The 14,739-nt window shown below is 34.8% G+C and overlaps 1 protein-coding gene across 1 annotated transcript in view; it reads right to left on the bottom strand.

Moving 5' to 3' along the window:
- Window positions 1-14,739, bottom strand: part of Lrp12 (LDL receptor related protein 12) — a 68,303-nt gene that overhangs the window by 24,057 nt on the left and 29,507 nt on the right. Inside the window, exons 2-3 of the mRNA XM_010612135.3 lie at window positions 14,247-14,303; window positions 465-600 (exon numbers count right to left, since the gene is read on the bottom strand). Of these exons, the coding sequence (XP_010610437.1) occupies window positions 465-600; window positions 14,247-14,303 (193 nt within the window). The remainder of the gene's footprint in view (window positions 1-464; window positions 601-14,246; window positions 14,304-14,739) is intronic.

Raw genomic sequence — 14,739 nt, 5'->3', positions numbered from 1 at the left:
GTTTTTCTCTGCATTAACTACTTTTTAAAAAGAATTAATCTTGACCTTTTATATCATATTTGTTGATAGAGTCTTAAATGTATGGTTATTTTGCAGACATGCATCTACAATCACGTTTTAGCACCTTCAGGAAAAGGACTCCGCTCAGGTTAGGGGCTAGATCTCCAAGTGGATTAGCAAACTTTGTTCCATTGCCTAAGTTTACTCTTGATCCTAGTGACTTATGCAGCAAATTTGTATTTTTTGTTAAACGGTAGCTTAGAAGAATACAGGTGACTCACCTTAAATATATTACCACCATTAGAAAGTATTCGAAACACGTTACTCTTATATGATACTGACAGATATAATGTCTATCTTCTAAAAACTCTTTTTATATTACTGTTAGGTAGTGTTACTTGGAAATTTAATCTAATTTACATTTTGTAATAAATATTATAATACAACAAAGGTATCAGAATTACCTTATAGTAATGATTTCCCCTGGGTTTGCCTTTATGAGCCAGCTGCAGTTGAGTCTGACAGGGTATGCAGACGGCCAGCCTGGACTTGTGATCATACCACGTGGTGCTTGGACTTGTTCTGGAGTCTCTCCACAAGCTGGAAAACAGCCAAAGTAATCCTAGGTAGTCATTAGGCTTTAAAACACAGCATTAAGTAAATCAGTATTTATTAAAAAAACAGTTCAAACATAAGATCATATGCAGTAGTAATATGTTGCATTAACAACCTCAGAAAGCTTCTATTAGTTCAATGTGATCTTTTAATTTCTTCCCTTTTAGACAAAGAGCCTTATCCTAATTAAGTACATGTTCTGGGCAGGCAAGGAAGTTTTCAAGTTGTATTATTCAAGAGTCAGTATTACTAGTTAGCCAAGGAATCTGACTAATCCAGCTATCCTTTCTCAAGCCCACCTTTTAAGTTTATATTTCTTCATTATAAATTACCTAAAGTTCAGTATTTACTGAATTACTGTGTTGGCAGTCTTATGACTCTCATCTTGCTTTTAAAACACTTTAAATAAACATAATTTTTACTAGGGTGTTAGTAGATGACTAGATAAAGACAGAAAAACATTCAAAATTACTGCAAAGTATAGTAATTCTTCCATTTATGCCATTAATACATCCAAACTTCATCATAGGGGGCTGGGGATTTAGCTCAGTGGTTCTGTCACTTGCCTTGCAAGCACAAGGTCCTGAGTTCTACCACTGGTAAAAAAAAAAAATTAACCAAACTTTATTACAGAGTCATGAATGCTTCCTAATTTACTGAAAAACAAACTCCCGAAATGCAATAGTGTTCAAAAATATCACTATATGATTAGATATCTGATTATCATGGAAGAAAATTTTCATGCATGTGGAATAAGTTGAAACTAATACCAATACCTTCCTGGAACATTCTCCCTGAATTATCTTGAATCTCACTGCAATATTGTTAATATTTTATCTATAGAGAATTTAGCAATATCAACTTATTCTCTCAATTAAAAATAAAGTAACTGCACTATGAACAACATGATGAATGCTTAAGCCTTCAAGTAGAATTTAAAATCATAGAACCTCTCTTTAATACAATTTCAACAAATTAGATTACTCAATTTTTAATGTAACAGCAGATTAGAAACTGGGAGAGTAGCTGTCAGGCACACATAAACAGTTAACAAAGGTGCTGAAGAGATCTTTACAATAATAAAAAAAAAACTACATATTGAACTCAAACCCATGGGTGCTCAGAAGAGGTACCTTACTGTCTATCTTCCACTTGGTAAGAGAAGGCTGTCGTAATAATCACCCAATTAACACACAGACCTACCAAGAGCTGTAAGGTAAATGATCAGTGTCAACAAAGTGGCTCATACAAAACATGGCCTGATGCTCATGCTTTAGTACTGATATTAGTTTAGAAATCAAGTAACCCATTTTATAGGGAGTCAAATATGCTTACTATAATTGTAATTTGGAAAAATGTTTTTGTAATAGAAGTATAGTCTGTTTAATTTAATTATTTTAAAATATACTATGTACTTAAAAAAACTCTACCCACAATGACCAAAATAAAGTAATATATACTGCTTGAAGTCAGTCCTTACTTCCTCTACCTAGATCTCATTCTCGGAAGCAAACCTTCAATCCAGGCTTTAAAAGCGCACCTTGCTTCAGACAACTTGCTCGCGCCTAACAGAATATGGAGATTCCCAGCACGGAACACGGACATAATTACAGAGGGCTCTAAGCTCATCTCACTGCCCAAGCAGCCAAACTTTCCATTTTTTGTTGTTGTTTCATTAAATTTCCTTTACAAGGAAAATGTCAATTTTAATGTGTTTTAGACAAAAACTAAATTTCTCTAAATATAATTGTTTTCAAAGCTTAATAAGTTGCCAGTTTTGTTTCCACTTTGCTCCGTGTTATCATCATAATAATTTAATAAAAAAGATACCCTAAGTCATTTGTAAGATCTTTTTCATTATCTCTTAACAATATGTTCTAGGAAGGATTCTTAAATTTATGAAGATATAAATAAACATGCAAAAATAATTACAGTATGGGGAATTGTTGCCCAAAATATGTACAAGTGTTTTCTTTAAAAATGTATCTGCATTAAAGAGCGTAATACAGCTCCGAGTTCATACTGCCATGTAAGCACTCAAATATTTATTAGCTGACTTAACACCTGTGAAATACAGCCAAAAACTAGGTGAGAGTATTCCGTGACAAAGCAGAAAACTGTTAATCTTTACATAAAGGACAGATTAGTTGCAAGGAAAAAATTAGAGCAAACTTTATTAGGTTTTTGCTTTATTAGTTTTCTTTTTAAGAATTTCTCAAATACTATAAGAGAAACCTCTAGGTGGTGCTCTTATTTACCAAAAACTAAGGTTAAATTCTGATAAGATACTAAAAAATGTATGTAAATATTTTATATAAACATTTATATTTTATAAAATATAAATTTATGAAATATTTATAGCATTTTATATAAAATATTTACATGCAGCTGCCCAAGAATGAGACATATCACTATAAATAAGAATGGTTATTTTTAAAGATTCATTGCTTTAAATTTCTAATTCCATAGGTATTTTTAACATCATTTAAAAATATTAATGATTCTTGTTAATAAAAAACAAAACTACAGTATCAAAGTTTCTCCCTGAATTTCTTATGAAATTCATATTTGATTTGATTTTCCACATTTGTAACAGATAAATTCAGCATTCTGCTCTGCAGTTTTAAAAAATTTCTTTGATATATAAAACATAAAAATCATATATAAATGGTACACAATGTAATACTTTGATACACAGGTATAGTACATAATATTTAAATTGGGTTAAATATATTTATTAATCATTCTTTATGGTAACCCAGGAGATTTGCCTTTTTCAATGTTACTAGAGGTTGAACTCATGGAGGGCTGAGCTACACCCCCAACACGTTTTATTTTTTTATTTTGAGATTAGGTCTCACTAAATTGCTCAGTCTTGTGATCCTTCTGCCTCGGCCTATCAAGCAGCTAGAGTTACAGGAGTGAATCATCATACCTGGTGATCCAGTGGCTTTTTAATTAGCACATTTTTTCCAAGTGCAATACAGTGGCTATGTGGTTAACTATACTCCACCACAAACATATTCTTCTCTCTAAGGAAGAATGAATTCAGCTGCCAAAGAGATCACCACATTTCCCCGCCTGTTTGGATAAGAGTTCATCTCCACATGCTGGTGGAATCAGAGTCCTAGATACTGTCTGTTCCATCTGCCACTTACTGGTTTTGCCACACTGCAGACCACTCAAACTTGCTGGACTCTTCACATATTAAGATAAAGATTTGTTACCTGACCAACTCCAAGGTCTAGTTCAGCCTCCAGTCACGTACCTCCCCTATTATCATGATGGATTTCTGGCCTATTTCCAAAAGCTCATCAGGATGCACCAGTATGCTTTTCATTTCCTCCTTTCGCAATTTCTCCTTGACCTACAGAAGCAAGACTTCTAATTCTTCCCTTATCTCCACAGAAACCAGGTAAAGGTCATCAGAGACCTCAGGGTGAAGTCCAGTGGGCCCTTTGTTCTCCAAGGCACTTGACCTGTCTGGAGCACATGGCAGTGACATTCTGTCCTCTGTGACACTGTTTACTGCCCTGGCTTTCCCCCTGCCAGTCTCATGTTGGTTTTCCAATACCAGGCTCCCTTGATTAGCCAGCCTCGGCTCTGGTGGTCTCTCTGAGTCACTTGTGAGCTTTCTCCTCCCTCAAGATGCAAGATCTCATCCTCTCCTGTAATTTCAACTACACTCTGTGGTCACAGGCTTAAAAATCTCTAACCCAATGCCTCTGCATAGTCAAATGTGCAGTGCACACTCTAACCCAAAATTCAGTGTGCTCAAAATAATGTATCTCCAAAATCCTCTTTATTCTCAATCTTTGATGGCTTCAGTATCTTTTGGCTGAGGGAAAAGGCAGTTAAGTAAAAGGAAATTGACTTTAAGAATCCCACAGGCAATCTCAAGGATCTTGAAGAACGGGAAAGGAAGTGAAGCAAGACCTCACAGTGACAAAAAGTGGAAATTTCCAAGTCAGAAACAAACTCATCACCTGTTAAGATAATCAAGGTGAGTGTCACTGCCCACTGTGTGTTCCAATCTCCCACTTGGCTTTTCTGAGTCTTTTTTTCATTATTTCAGTCCCTTATTATTTCAGTGACTTCTTCATCCCAACTCTTAAGACTTTAGCTTCAGCACCTAACCTGAACCAACCTATTTTCATTTTGTCTCAGTTAACTATATATTTATACTACTGTTATTTTGCATCTTTAAAAAAATCTGAAGTGGTTTGCTGTGATCAATTTGATAAAAATGAGGATTAATAATATCAGCATAAATATGAGGGTTAAAACACTAGAGAATGGAGCATTTAGGGACTGTATTTCAGCAAGGACTTATCACACAGCCAGGATGTAAATGACAGCACTTTGCCTGGTGGACAGCAGAGCCCAGAGGCTGAACTGAGATGGTCACCTGGGCTGGGTCCAGGCTCAGGGGAAGAGGGCAGTGACTGTATAACCCTTGCTGGGCACCAGGAGCCCAAGGAAGGAGGAGACATGGTGCAGTGACGGATTAGCTGTCTCACAAAAATGGAAGCCAGGGTAAGGGTAGGGTTGGAATGCACACTCAAAATCTTTAGGAAATAATACGTTTTAAAACAGCAATTGCTGATTTGAACTTCACCTTCCTAGATTTTGACAATACTCCCACTTTATGGCACATCAGATCTGACCCTCTTTTATCATCACACTCATCCTATCCATGCCTTCTCTATTACTCATATATAATTATTTTAGCTACAGTCTAGTTGATTCTCCAGCAAAAATTAGTTTATATGTAATTGACAAATGGAGGAATCTTGCCAGTATAATGCAAAACAGTCTTTATTCCCAGCATGCTGATGATCTGAAATGACCAGAGGTAGGAGTGCCTGCAAGTAAGAAAACATGTAACAGTCCTATAGAAATGCCTTCCTCTACTGCAAGAAGTGGTCACTTTCTGGCCTTAGTGACGTGCCTAGCTTTCTCATATTCAGATATTTTCAATATTCAGATATTTTGGGAAACTGTAAGTGCAGATGGAGATGTGAAGGTGTTACTTCATATGAAAACAAAACACCTTACTGCTGAAACACATGTTGGAACTGTTATTTCTGGCTCTGATTATATTAGGCTTTGCTAGAGGCAAATGTCTTTCGGGGGAGAATGAACCTGAGCACACACAGCTGTACAGTTTGGATGATTCAAAGTGTCAGTGTCAGAGGCTATTTCACTGCTAGTGTGTTCAGATTAATATTTTGTTACTTCTCTACTTAGAACATTACATATTTGTAATTGGTATGTGCTGACACTAATTCTCACAAAAGCCCTCTTACTGTGTGATTTTGAAAAATATGAAGATTCCAGGAATACACATTCCAGAAATAACTATACTTTAATTCATTCTGCATCCCTAATACCTCTCTTAATTACAAGTATCAACAGGTTGTTCTTAGAATACAAACATCTGCCAAGAAAACTATTTAATTTACTTTGCTCAGCTATTTTTGGATATACACAAAAATTAATGATGATATGATGTATATCTATGCCTTTTATAAATTTCCCATTAATTCAAGAAAGAAACTCCTACATTAAAGTGGTCCTAAATGTTCATTAAAAATATAGCAACTTTCCTATTGGACAGCATCTTCTTTATAGGTATAGTGATGGGTTATATGACTAAGAGCCCTATCCCTTTAATTTATAGTGGCTCTAGTATACAGGACATCTGGGATAGAAATCAAAAGGCAGTAACATCACTAATGCTAGTGGTTAAGCTACACTAGAAGGCTATACTAAATACATACTGTTTTTATCATGTATACTATCAATTAAGAAAGAAAAATTACTAAAGAATGAACAGATAGACATTCTCTGATGGATTTCTTAACAAATTTTTGATATTAGTTTCCTGGTTTAAAATGCAAAGATCTCACTGTATAGTTTCGAAAATGGAACAGCTGATTAAGAAGTAAGACTTTTTCATGCCCATCCTGCTATTTCAGCAATCCCAAAGAAAACCACATAACTAGTTTTAAAACTAGAAAAATGCATCAAGCCTATTTTTAAAAAGCAGTCATTAAAAATACTCAGATGTGTTTAAACGACCTCTATTACGAGGACACACGAGAGAGAAGACAATTACTTCAAAATACTGTCAAACTGCCCTCAAACTTCAGATGTTATGGTTTGTAAAACCTGGGGAAAAAAAATAAGGCACAGATACTTATGATTAGAGCTGAACTACCTGTAAAATAAAAGGAACAACTCCTGTTCCATGGACAAAAAATTAGGTTTATTTTCAACTGACACAGTGACACTTTATGACAAAAAGCAGTTGAGACTAAAGGAACAGGAAATCACTGTGCCTTTGGTTTTAATAAATCATAAAACTAAAACAGAAGTAAGAGCCAGCTATGTCCACTGATCACCTAATTTGGTAATGAATATAAAAGTAAAGAGAATTTTTACTTTCATGGAAATTGTATTTTAGAAACAAGGATGGATGATTATTAACCGAATCCAAGAAACATAACAATTATTATTGCAACAAAAAAAACAACACAGTACTAAATGATATAATAGATATTCACAGTAATTTTAATCAAAATGTCATGTGTGAAGTTAAATATGTGGTGGCATAAAACAGAATAAAGCCTTGTCAAAAGAATTATATAAGCACAAAACAGGAAGGGTTATACTTGACTAAGAACAAAGAATGTCTTTTCATAGAGCAGAAAAGAAGCAGAGATAGTCAGAATAAAAAAAATGCACATTTCAAATTAGTTACAAGAATGTAACAGCTCAGCTACCCAAGACACCAGTCAAGCCCAGGTAGACCGACAGGAGGAAGGGATGTAATCCAAGTCCTTCTGTAAAGACTACTCTGCAGTGCTATGGCCCACGGGCAGTAAAACTGGTGAGGCAAAGAGACAGCTGAAAAGAAACAGAAAATCTCCTGTTTTTACAGAACTTTACTTAACAAAATTTCACTGTAAATGAAAGAATGCTCACCCCACTGACAAGCAAAGGATAAAATTTATAGGTAACAGTGGACACTATCATTTGGCCATCTAATTTTTCAGAGTACAGAATCTTGTATTAATTCCATCTTGGATGATGAATACAAAAGCAAATTCAAGTGTTTAAAATACTAGTAAAGCAGCCTTGCTTCCAATGGAAAGAAAGGTACTTTTAAAATACCACCTCTGACAGCAATCAGTAAGCACGGGGTGATGTCAAACGGCCACATGGGAGGGGAGTGAGGACGACTATGCAGTCAGTCCTGCAGCACACCAGAGGTGCTGCATGGCCATGCAGTCAGAGGCACTGGGACTGTACAGAGCAGGGAGGGTCTGGTTAGGATTAGCACAGATGGTTATCTGGGACCCATGCTGCACACAGTAGAACGGCAGCACAATGATTATAGAAGAATAAAAGTTTTATTAGACTAGATGTTCTTCTGGGGAAACTTGTAAAATACCACGGTATAATAGTCAAACTTAAAGCTGTGGCTGAAAACAAAAACATCTTATTACATTGCTCTAGTGTGTCTCTACCATTACAGAATATTGCTAACTGATCTGTAAGCAAATCAACTGCAATTCAGAAAATGGGTCCTGATTTGAAAAGTCCAGAACTAAATGATAAGCTGGTAAAGAGCTGTGTGATAGGCTGTTAAGCTCCAGAATGGTAACTATAAAATGCAACAAAAGCAAGAAGGGTAAAGACTGCAACAGAATAAAATTCTCACAGAATAGAGAACAATGCTTAGAAACTACTCCAAGTTGTACTCTGCTAACTCCATTAATATGACAGGGATTAAGGAACTTCCTAAGTAATATTCTTTTTCAAGTCTTGGAAATGTCAACTTTGCCTGATTAAAGACTCTAATTCAGACTCAAGATCAAGCTACCTTCAGTTACAGCCTTCAACCACAGAGGCTAAAAGGAAGGGATATTCAGAAGCTTTACCAGTGAATCAGGAATAACACATTAATCCTCACAGGTAAAAACAAAACCTTCTACCAAGAAAGAGGCAAACCCCAGAATCTGTTCCTACTAACATCCACAACGTAGTTCCACATTTCAGGCTGGATTTTACTTGAGTAAAAGGAAAGTCTATCTCAACCTCAGGCCATGAATCAAAAAGAGAAGTAATACTTTCTCTTTTAACAGAGTGGGAAAAATAAAAGATTGGGACATTAGTAGATATATGGTAAAAAAAAAAAAAAAAAAGAAAAACATGATCTCATCCAATGTAAATACTCTCATACATTGCAAACAGCTGTGCAAAACGGCACAACCCTTTTAGAAAGCAATCTGTCAAAAGGTTTCTAGTCATTAAATTAGTTAGGACCTTTGATACAATAATTCTATTTCCAAAAATTTGTACTAAGGAAATATTCTTAGAAATAAAAAAAAAAAAGGCTAGATATACATTGGTAGCATGATCCAGATCAGGGAAAACTTATTGGAAAAACCGATATATATAAAAATATTAATTATAAAATATCCACTTGAGAGGAATTTTATACAGGCTTTAAAATAATATACACAAACACTAGAAAAATGTATTCTATAAAATGTTAAATAGAAAGGGCAGGAGATAAAATTATAATTTAAGTGAGTATACTCCAGCTTTTTATAGTATGCAGATGACAAACAAAATTACATTAGTAACTAAAGAGGGTAGGGTTAATGCTTTCAAAGTTTTTCTAAATGTTTAATGAAACTTTTATAATGTATAAACAGAATTTGTGAAAACAAATAAATGTCATTTAGAAGTAATTAAGATTAGAGAGCATAATCAAGTACTGATTTAAATCAATATAGATTACAGGGTAATAAAACAGATGCATCTAAAAAAATCAAATATATCTGTTAATGTATGTAAAGGTCTTCATATAAATCAACCAGCCTAAAATGTTTAATTCCATGCAGCATATAAGTAATAATTTAGCTATTTAAAACATTTAGAACATTTAAAAAAAGATGTGTCATTTAGACTTATTTTTTAAACATTAAAATAATCACCCTACTCCCATAAACACAAATTCTTTTTTTGTTTGTTTGGTTTTTTTTTTGAGACAGGGTCTCACTATGTAGTTGAGACTGAGCTGGAACTCACTATGTAGCCCAGGATGGTCTCGAACTCACAGTAATCCTCCTGCCTCAGCCTCCCAGGGCTGGGATTATAGGCGTGCACCACCACGCCCGGCACAATTAAATTATTTTGATAGTTTCTATAATCTCATGATTTTTACACACTAGATTTACAAAACACCATTTGTCGTTTCTCATTTCTCTCCTGTGGAAGAGGATTTAAAATTCTGGCCCACAAAAAGCTATAAAGAAAAATATTAAAAATAAGTCCTTTTCCATTTCATAATCAGTAGATATCATTTTTGACAATTAAGATTTCTTATTCCAATCTGCAGCATAACAACCAGAAAAAGGGTAGGCTTCTTTCTCTTGGCAAGAACTTAAGGAGGAAGAGGACAGGAGTGAACAGAACAGAACAATACGTTTCAAAGATGGGAACCCAAACTATATAATCAATCAGAAATTAATAAATTTCCCCCAAATTGCCAGAGTAAACAAAATGAAGCCCTTAGGATTCGTCTTAGGAAAATAACAAAATATTAAGTCATCCAAAATATTAAATTAATATTAAATCATTCACTAGGCATTGTAACTACACTTTTTATAAATCTGTAATCTAGTTTAATCTGATCATTATCACCAGAGGGTTTACTGCATTAAGACCACACTGCAGGTGCATTTGCACATTCTTAATCCTCCATCGAGCAGGCTCCGTGAAACAAGAGTATTTTACTCAGTGTTTACTTCTGCCTTCTTGACACAAGGGCCTAACCAAGTGCTTTAACACATGCAGAGTAAAATGAAGTCACTAAAGATAGGACTACTTCTGATTTGCCTGACATTCCTGGTTTTGTCACTGGTGACAATATAATTTAAAAATAGCATGTTCTCACTCTCAAAGCGCCTTGGTTTAGACAATCAATTACCTGCTGACCAACTGTGGAAAAGTTACATCACTGCTGAAGTTGTCAGCAGACTTCCCAGAGTACAGGTGAGCGCAGCAGGGCCCTGAGCACTGGCACACAGAGCAGCAGAGGAGGGAGAGCAGGCGCCCAGCATTTCTATGCTGGCTGGTCTCAGGAAGAAAGCAGACCCTACTCACCTATTCTCCCATAGTCTGGTTCCCAGGTACACTGGCAGTGAAGGAACCCTCACTTCTTCAGGCAAAATTATAAAGCTGACATACAAAATCTAAAAGTTCTTGAGTGTGACATGATGCTCAAAAAGTTTTGTATTTTAAGCATTTTGGATTTCATATTTTTGGATCAAAGGTACTCAATTAGTAAAGTACATGTAACATTCCAAAGTTCAAAAAATTCAAAATCTTACATTTCAGATAAGGGATAATCTGCATGTACCATATTAAACATTATGCTTACAGCTCCACACCAGCTAAAGAAAAAAATACAATAAATCTCTACACAAAACCACCTCTGAGATAGCATCCATTTTAAAAGATGGTGTAACTGGAATAAACTTCATGAATTATTCTTTTCACTCGACAGAATGATTTGTAAGAGTGGCCATCAGAAAATAAGGTTTCACTGACTTCTTAAATGATATTTTGTTTTTTGTTTTTCCAGTGGTGGGGATTCAACCCTGGGACTCATGTGCCAAGAAAGCAGTCTACCACTGAGCCACATTCTGAATCCAGCTTTACTGTTTCTACATATACTTAATTAAAGCAAACATTTTGTTACTAGCTGAACTATGTCACCCTCGAAAGTCCCATGTCAAAGTCTTGATACCAGTACTCTGATTGGAGAGAGGGCTTTTAATGGGGGAGGTTAAGATGAGGCCACATCAGTGGGCCCTCGTCCAACATGAGTGGGGTCCTTAGAGGAGAGATCAGGACACAGGTAAGAGAGAAGGCCAGGGGAAGCATAGTAAGAAGATGTCAGCTACAAGACAAAGAGAAGGCAAAGAAGCCAAAGCCTCTGACAGCCTGATCTTACACTTTCAGCTTCCAGAATTGCGAGTGAATACATTTATGTTACTTTTCTGTGGTGCTGTCATGGAGCCCTAGCAAACTAATACATATTTCTAAACAGATGTCTGAAATTCATAAGTGAGGGACAAAAGTTTAAAATTATAAAACATCTTTTATATAATTTAAAGTGAATTTCTGATTTTTCAAATAGGAATTTAAATCATGTTAATGATCAACAAGAACCCAGTAGATTAAATAGATAAAAAGTATAATCTAATATTGAGAGGGTACAAAATTCAGAATTTGAGCAGATATTGGATCTATCCAACATTTATTGCTTTGCACAGTCCATACTAATCTGCCTGACTCAGCAAATCGGTATTTTGCAAATGATTAATGCATATTATAAAATCATTAGACAAGAAGAAAATAGGCCAAGTGGGTTTTAAGTGTAACAGAGCACAAAAAGTTCACTGATCTGGTTTCAGATTCCACTTGGCAATGGACCTTTTAATTACCACTTGTTGAATTTTGGTACAGTATCACAAAAGAAAATTCACAACTACCTGGAAATGTCATTAAAACACTCTTTCCTTTCCAATTACCCAACAGCTGGATTGTCTTTACGTATGTCAAACAAAACATGCTGCAAATGACACATGTTAAAACAGTTGTGAGAATCCAGCTCTTTTCTAAAGTTAATCATTAAAGACCATAAAATTACAAATAATGATATCCTTTATTGAAGATGTGTCACTGACATAACTTGCAACTGGTTTATCACTGCTACTTTACAATGAACTTGTAAGTTTTAAGATAACTTTTGTTTTATTTCTTTTTTAAAGTGAATAATATACAATATTTAAAACAAGAGAAGGCAGAAAAAGGAAAAAAGAAAATAAAGCAAAGAGAAAGGTACAAATACAGTTGCTACTAATCTACTACATGAATAATCACTTTAAATGTAAATGGTTTCAGCTCAGGATTTAATACAGTAAATATGGTAGTGACAGCCCTACATAAGCAGAAACTCTTCAAGTCATGTTATGAATTTACTCCCTGTCAAAATTTATATGCTGAAGACCTAACTCCCAAAGTGACAGTATTTGGAAACAGATTATTAAAAAAAAAAACTGCAATGGATACAGAGTAAGGAGGTAACTGAGGATAAATCAAAGTAGGTTCCCACCTACCAGAACCAGCGTCTACACAAGAGAAAGACACAGCCTCCTCCACTTTCTCTGAGCTCATAGAATGGTCAGTGAGGCCACAGTGAGGTGGTCCCCTCTAGGCCAGGACAGGCTCTGCAGGAACCACCCTACCCAGTGTTAGCCTCCTGAACTGTGAGGAAATCAGTACACGTCATGAATGCCACTCATAAGCATTTCTGTTTTGGCAGCCCTAAAAGACTAATGGTCCCCCATAATTTTGGTTCCTAGACCAAAAATCTTGAAAACCACTGATTAGACAACCATTTAGCTGTATAAATTGAAATGCATGAAAACAATCTCACTTGATACCGCGTAACTTGGAAAAGTATCATCATTTCTCATTAGTTATTCCAAGTACAAAGTTAAAAGATACAAGGTCATCTTGAGAATAACCTTAGTTTTACATCAGGTATATAATTATGTGCCACTTGTATGCATATGCAAAAAGTAAAATCCAAATGTGAAAGAATTAACATAGACTACAGAGGCACTATTTGCAGGAAAGCCAGGCTTGCTGATGTGTTTGATCAGCGCATCCTGACCCGTAGGTATGTGGCAAGCTAACTTTCTGAATATGAAGTCAGACACAAAATAAGAGTGAAGAAAAATCCAATATTAAGATTTGTAATCAAATCAATAGATTGACAAATACACTAAGCACAATTTTTTAATCACATAAAACAAGAATATAGGGAAATAAATCTTAGTTAATAATTAGTCATTGATAGTAACAAACTTTTTCAGTGCAGGCAAAAAATAAATATTTCCTCATTTTCCAATTACTGTAGTTGATAGCAAATATGGTAACAGAGTTGTGGATGGAAGTCATCTAAGAATGGAAATTTAATTGGAAAGGGACCTTTAAGTAATTAAGTTATAAACTCATAGATGAGTGAAAAAATGCATTTACCTCAACAAGTTTCTGAATTTCATGGACATAAGTATATTCTTGGCTTGCATTTAGGAGCAAATAAACTGAGCACTCAAGTACAACAGTTTTATGTAGAGCAGTACTCTAATCTAAAAATCAAGCACAACGTTTAATTGCTAAACTCTGAATTCCAGGGATAGCATTCAAAATTACATTTTAGTGATTTTCATTTCACATAACTTCGTATGGAAAGAAAATACTAATTGAACTTGTGCTTAACTTTTCTCTTGGTTAAGTGTTTATATAAAAAATGATTATGCAGAATGTTTGGAAAAGTATAATCAATCCATGGGCATACAAATATCATTTTTATCTTATGAGAATGTCTCTGTGTTCCAGTTACTTCATTCCTTATTACATGCTGCAGAAAGCAGTAATAGTTCTTATAGCCAAATAGCACTTTGTAAGATACCAGGTAGCTTCCAATATTTACCATGTAAGTCATGCATGAAATTTAAACATTACAAAAAATGACTTACCAGTTGACATTCCTGAAATATGCACATTTTCAGAATGTTCTGCAAGAGTGCCACTTCCTAAAATTAAACATAATGAATAAACTAATTTCAAGATAAAATTTATAAAAACTTTCAGATTCTTCTTTAAAAGACAGCTACACAGAACTACATTTAATATTTAGAAACGAAATTAAAATTTCTATAGTAATCTTTAAAATGCTAGGAAGCCCCAAAGCATAATAGTAGCAGAGAAAAATGAAACATTTTGAAGATCATAATGCAGTGTAATAATAAAGGTAAAAAATACAGATGTGATTAGCACCAGAAAGAACTATAACTAGGAATCAAAGGTGAACTTGAAACTACTACCAGAAGACAGAGAAGCATATCTTAAAATAGCATATCTTTCTGTTAGTGATCTTACCTTTCCCACCCAGAAGTTACTGATCAGCTTTTTACCACTGGATTCCAAAGTCATATCCAGTTTTAGATTTTTTTTTTTTTTTTTTTTTTT

This window comes from Fukomys damarensis, unplaced genomic scaffold (assembly GCF_012274545.1).
Source record: "Fukomys damarensis isolate Sample0158 unplaced genomic scaffold, DMR_v1.0_HiC HiC_scaffold_5, whole genome shotgun sequence".
NCBI classification, from domain to species: domain Eukaryota; kingdom Metazoa; phylum Chordata; class Mammalia; order Rodentia; family Bathyergidae; genus Fukomys; species Fukomys damarensis.
The sequence above is the reverse complement of the archived record's forward strand: the minus strand, read 5'-3'. Positions and strand labels throughout refer to the sequence as shown.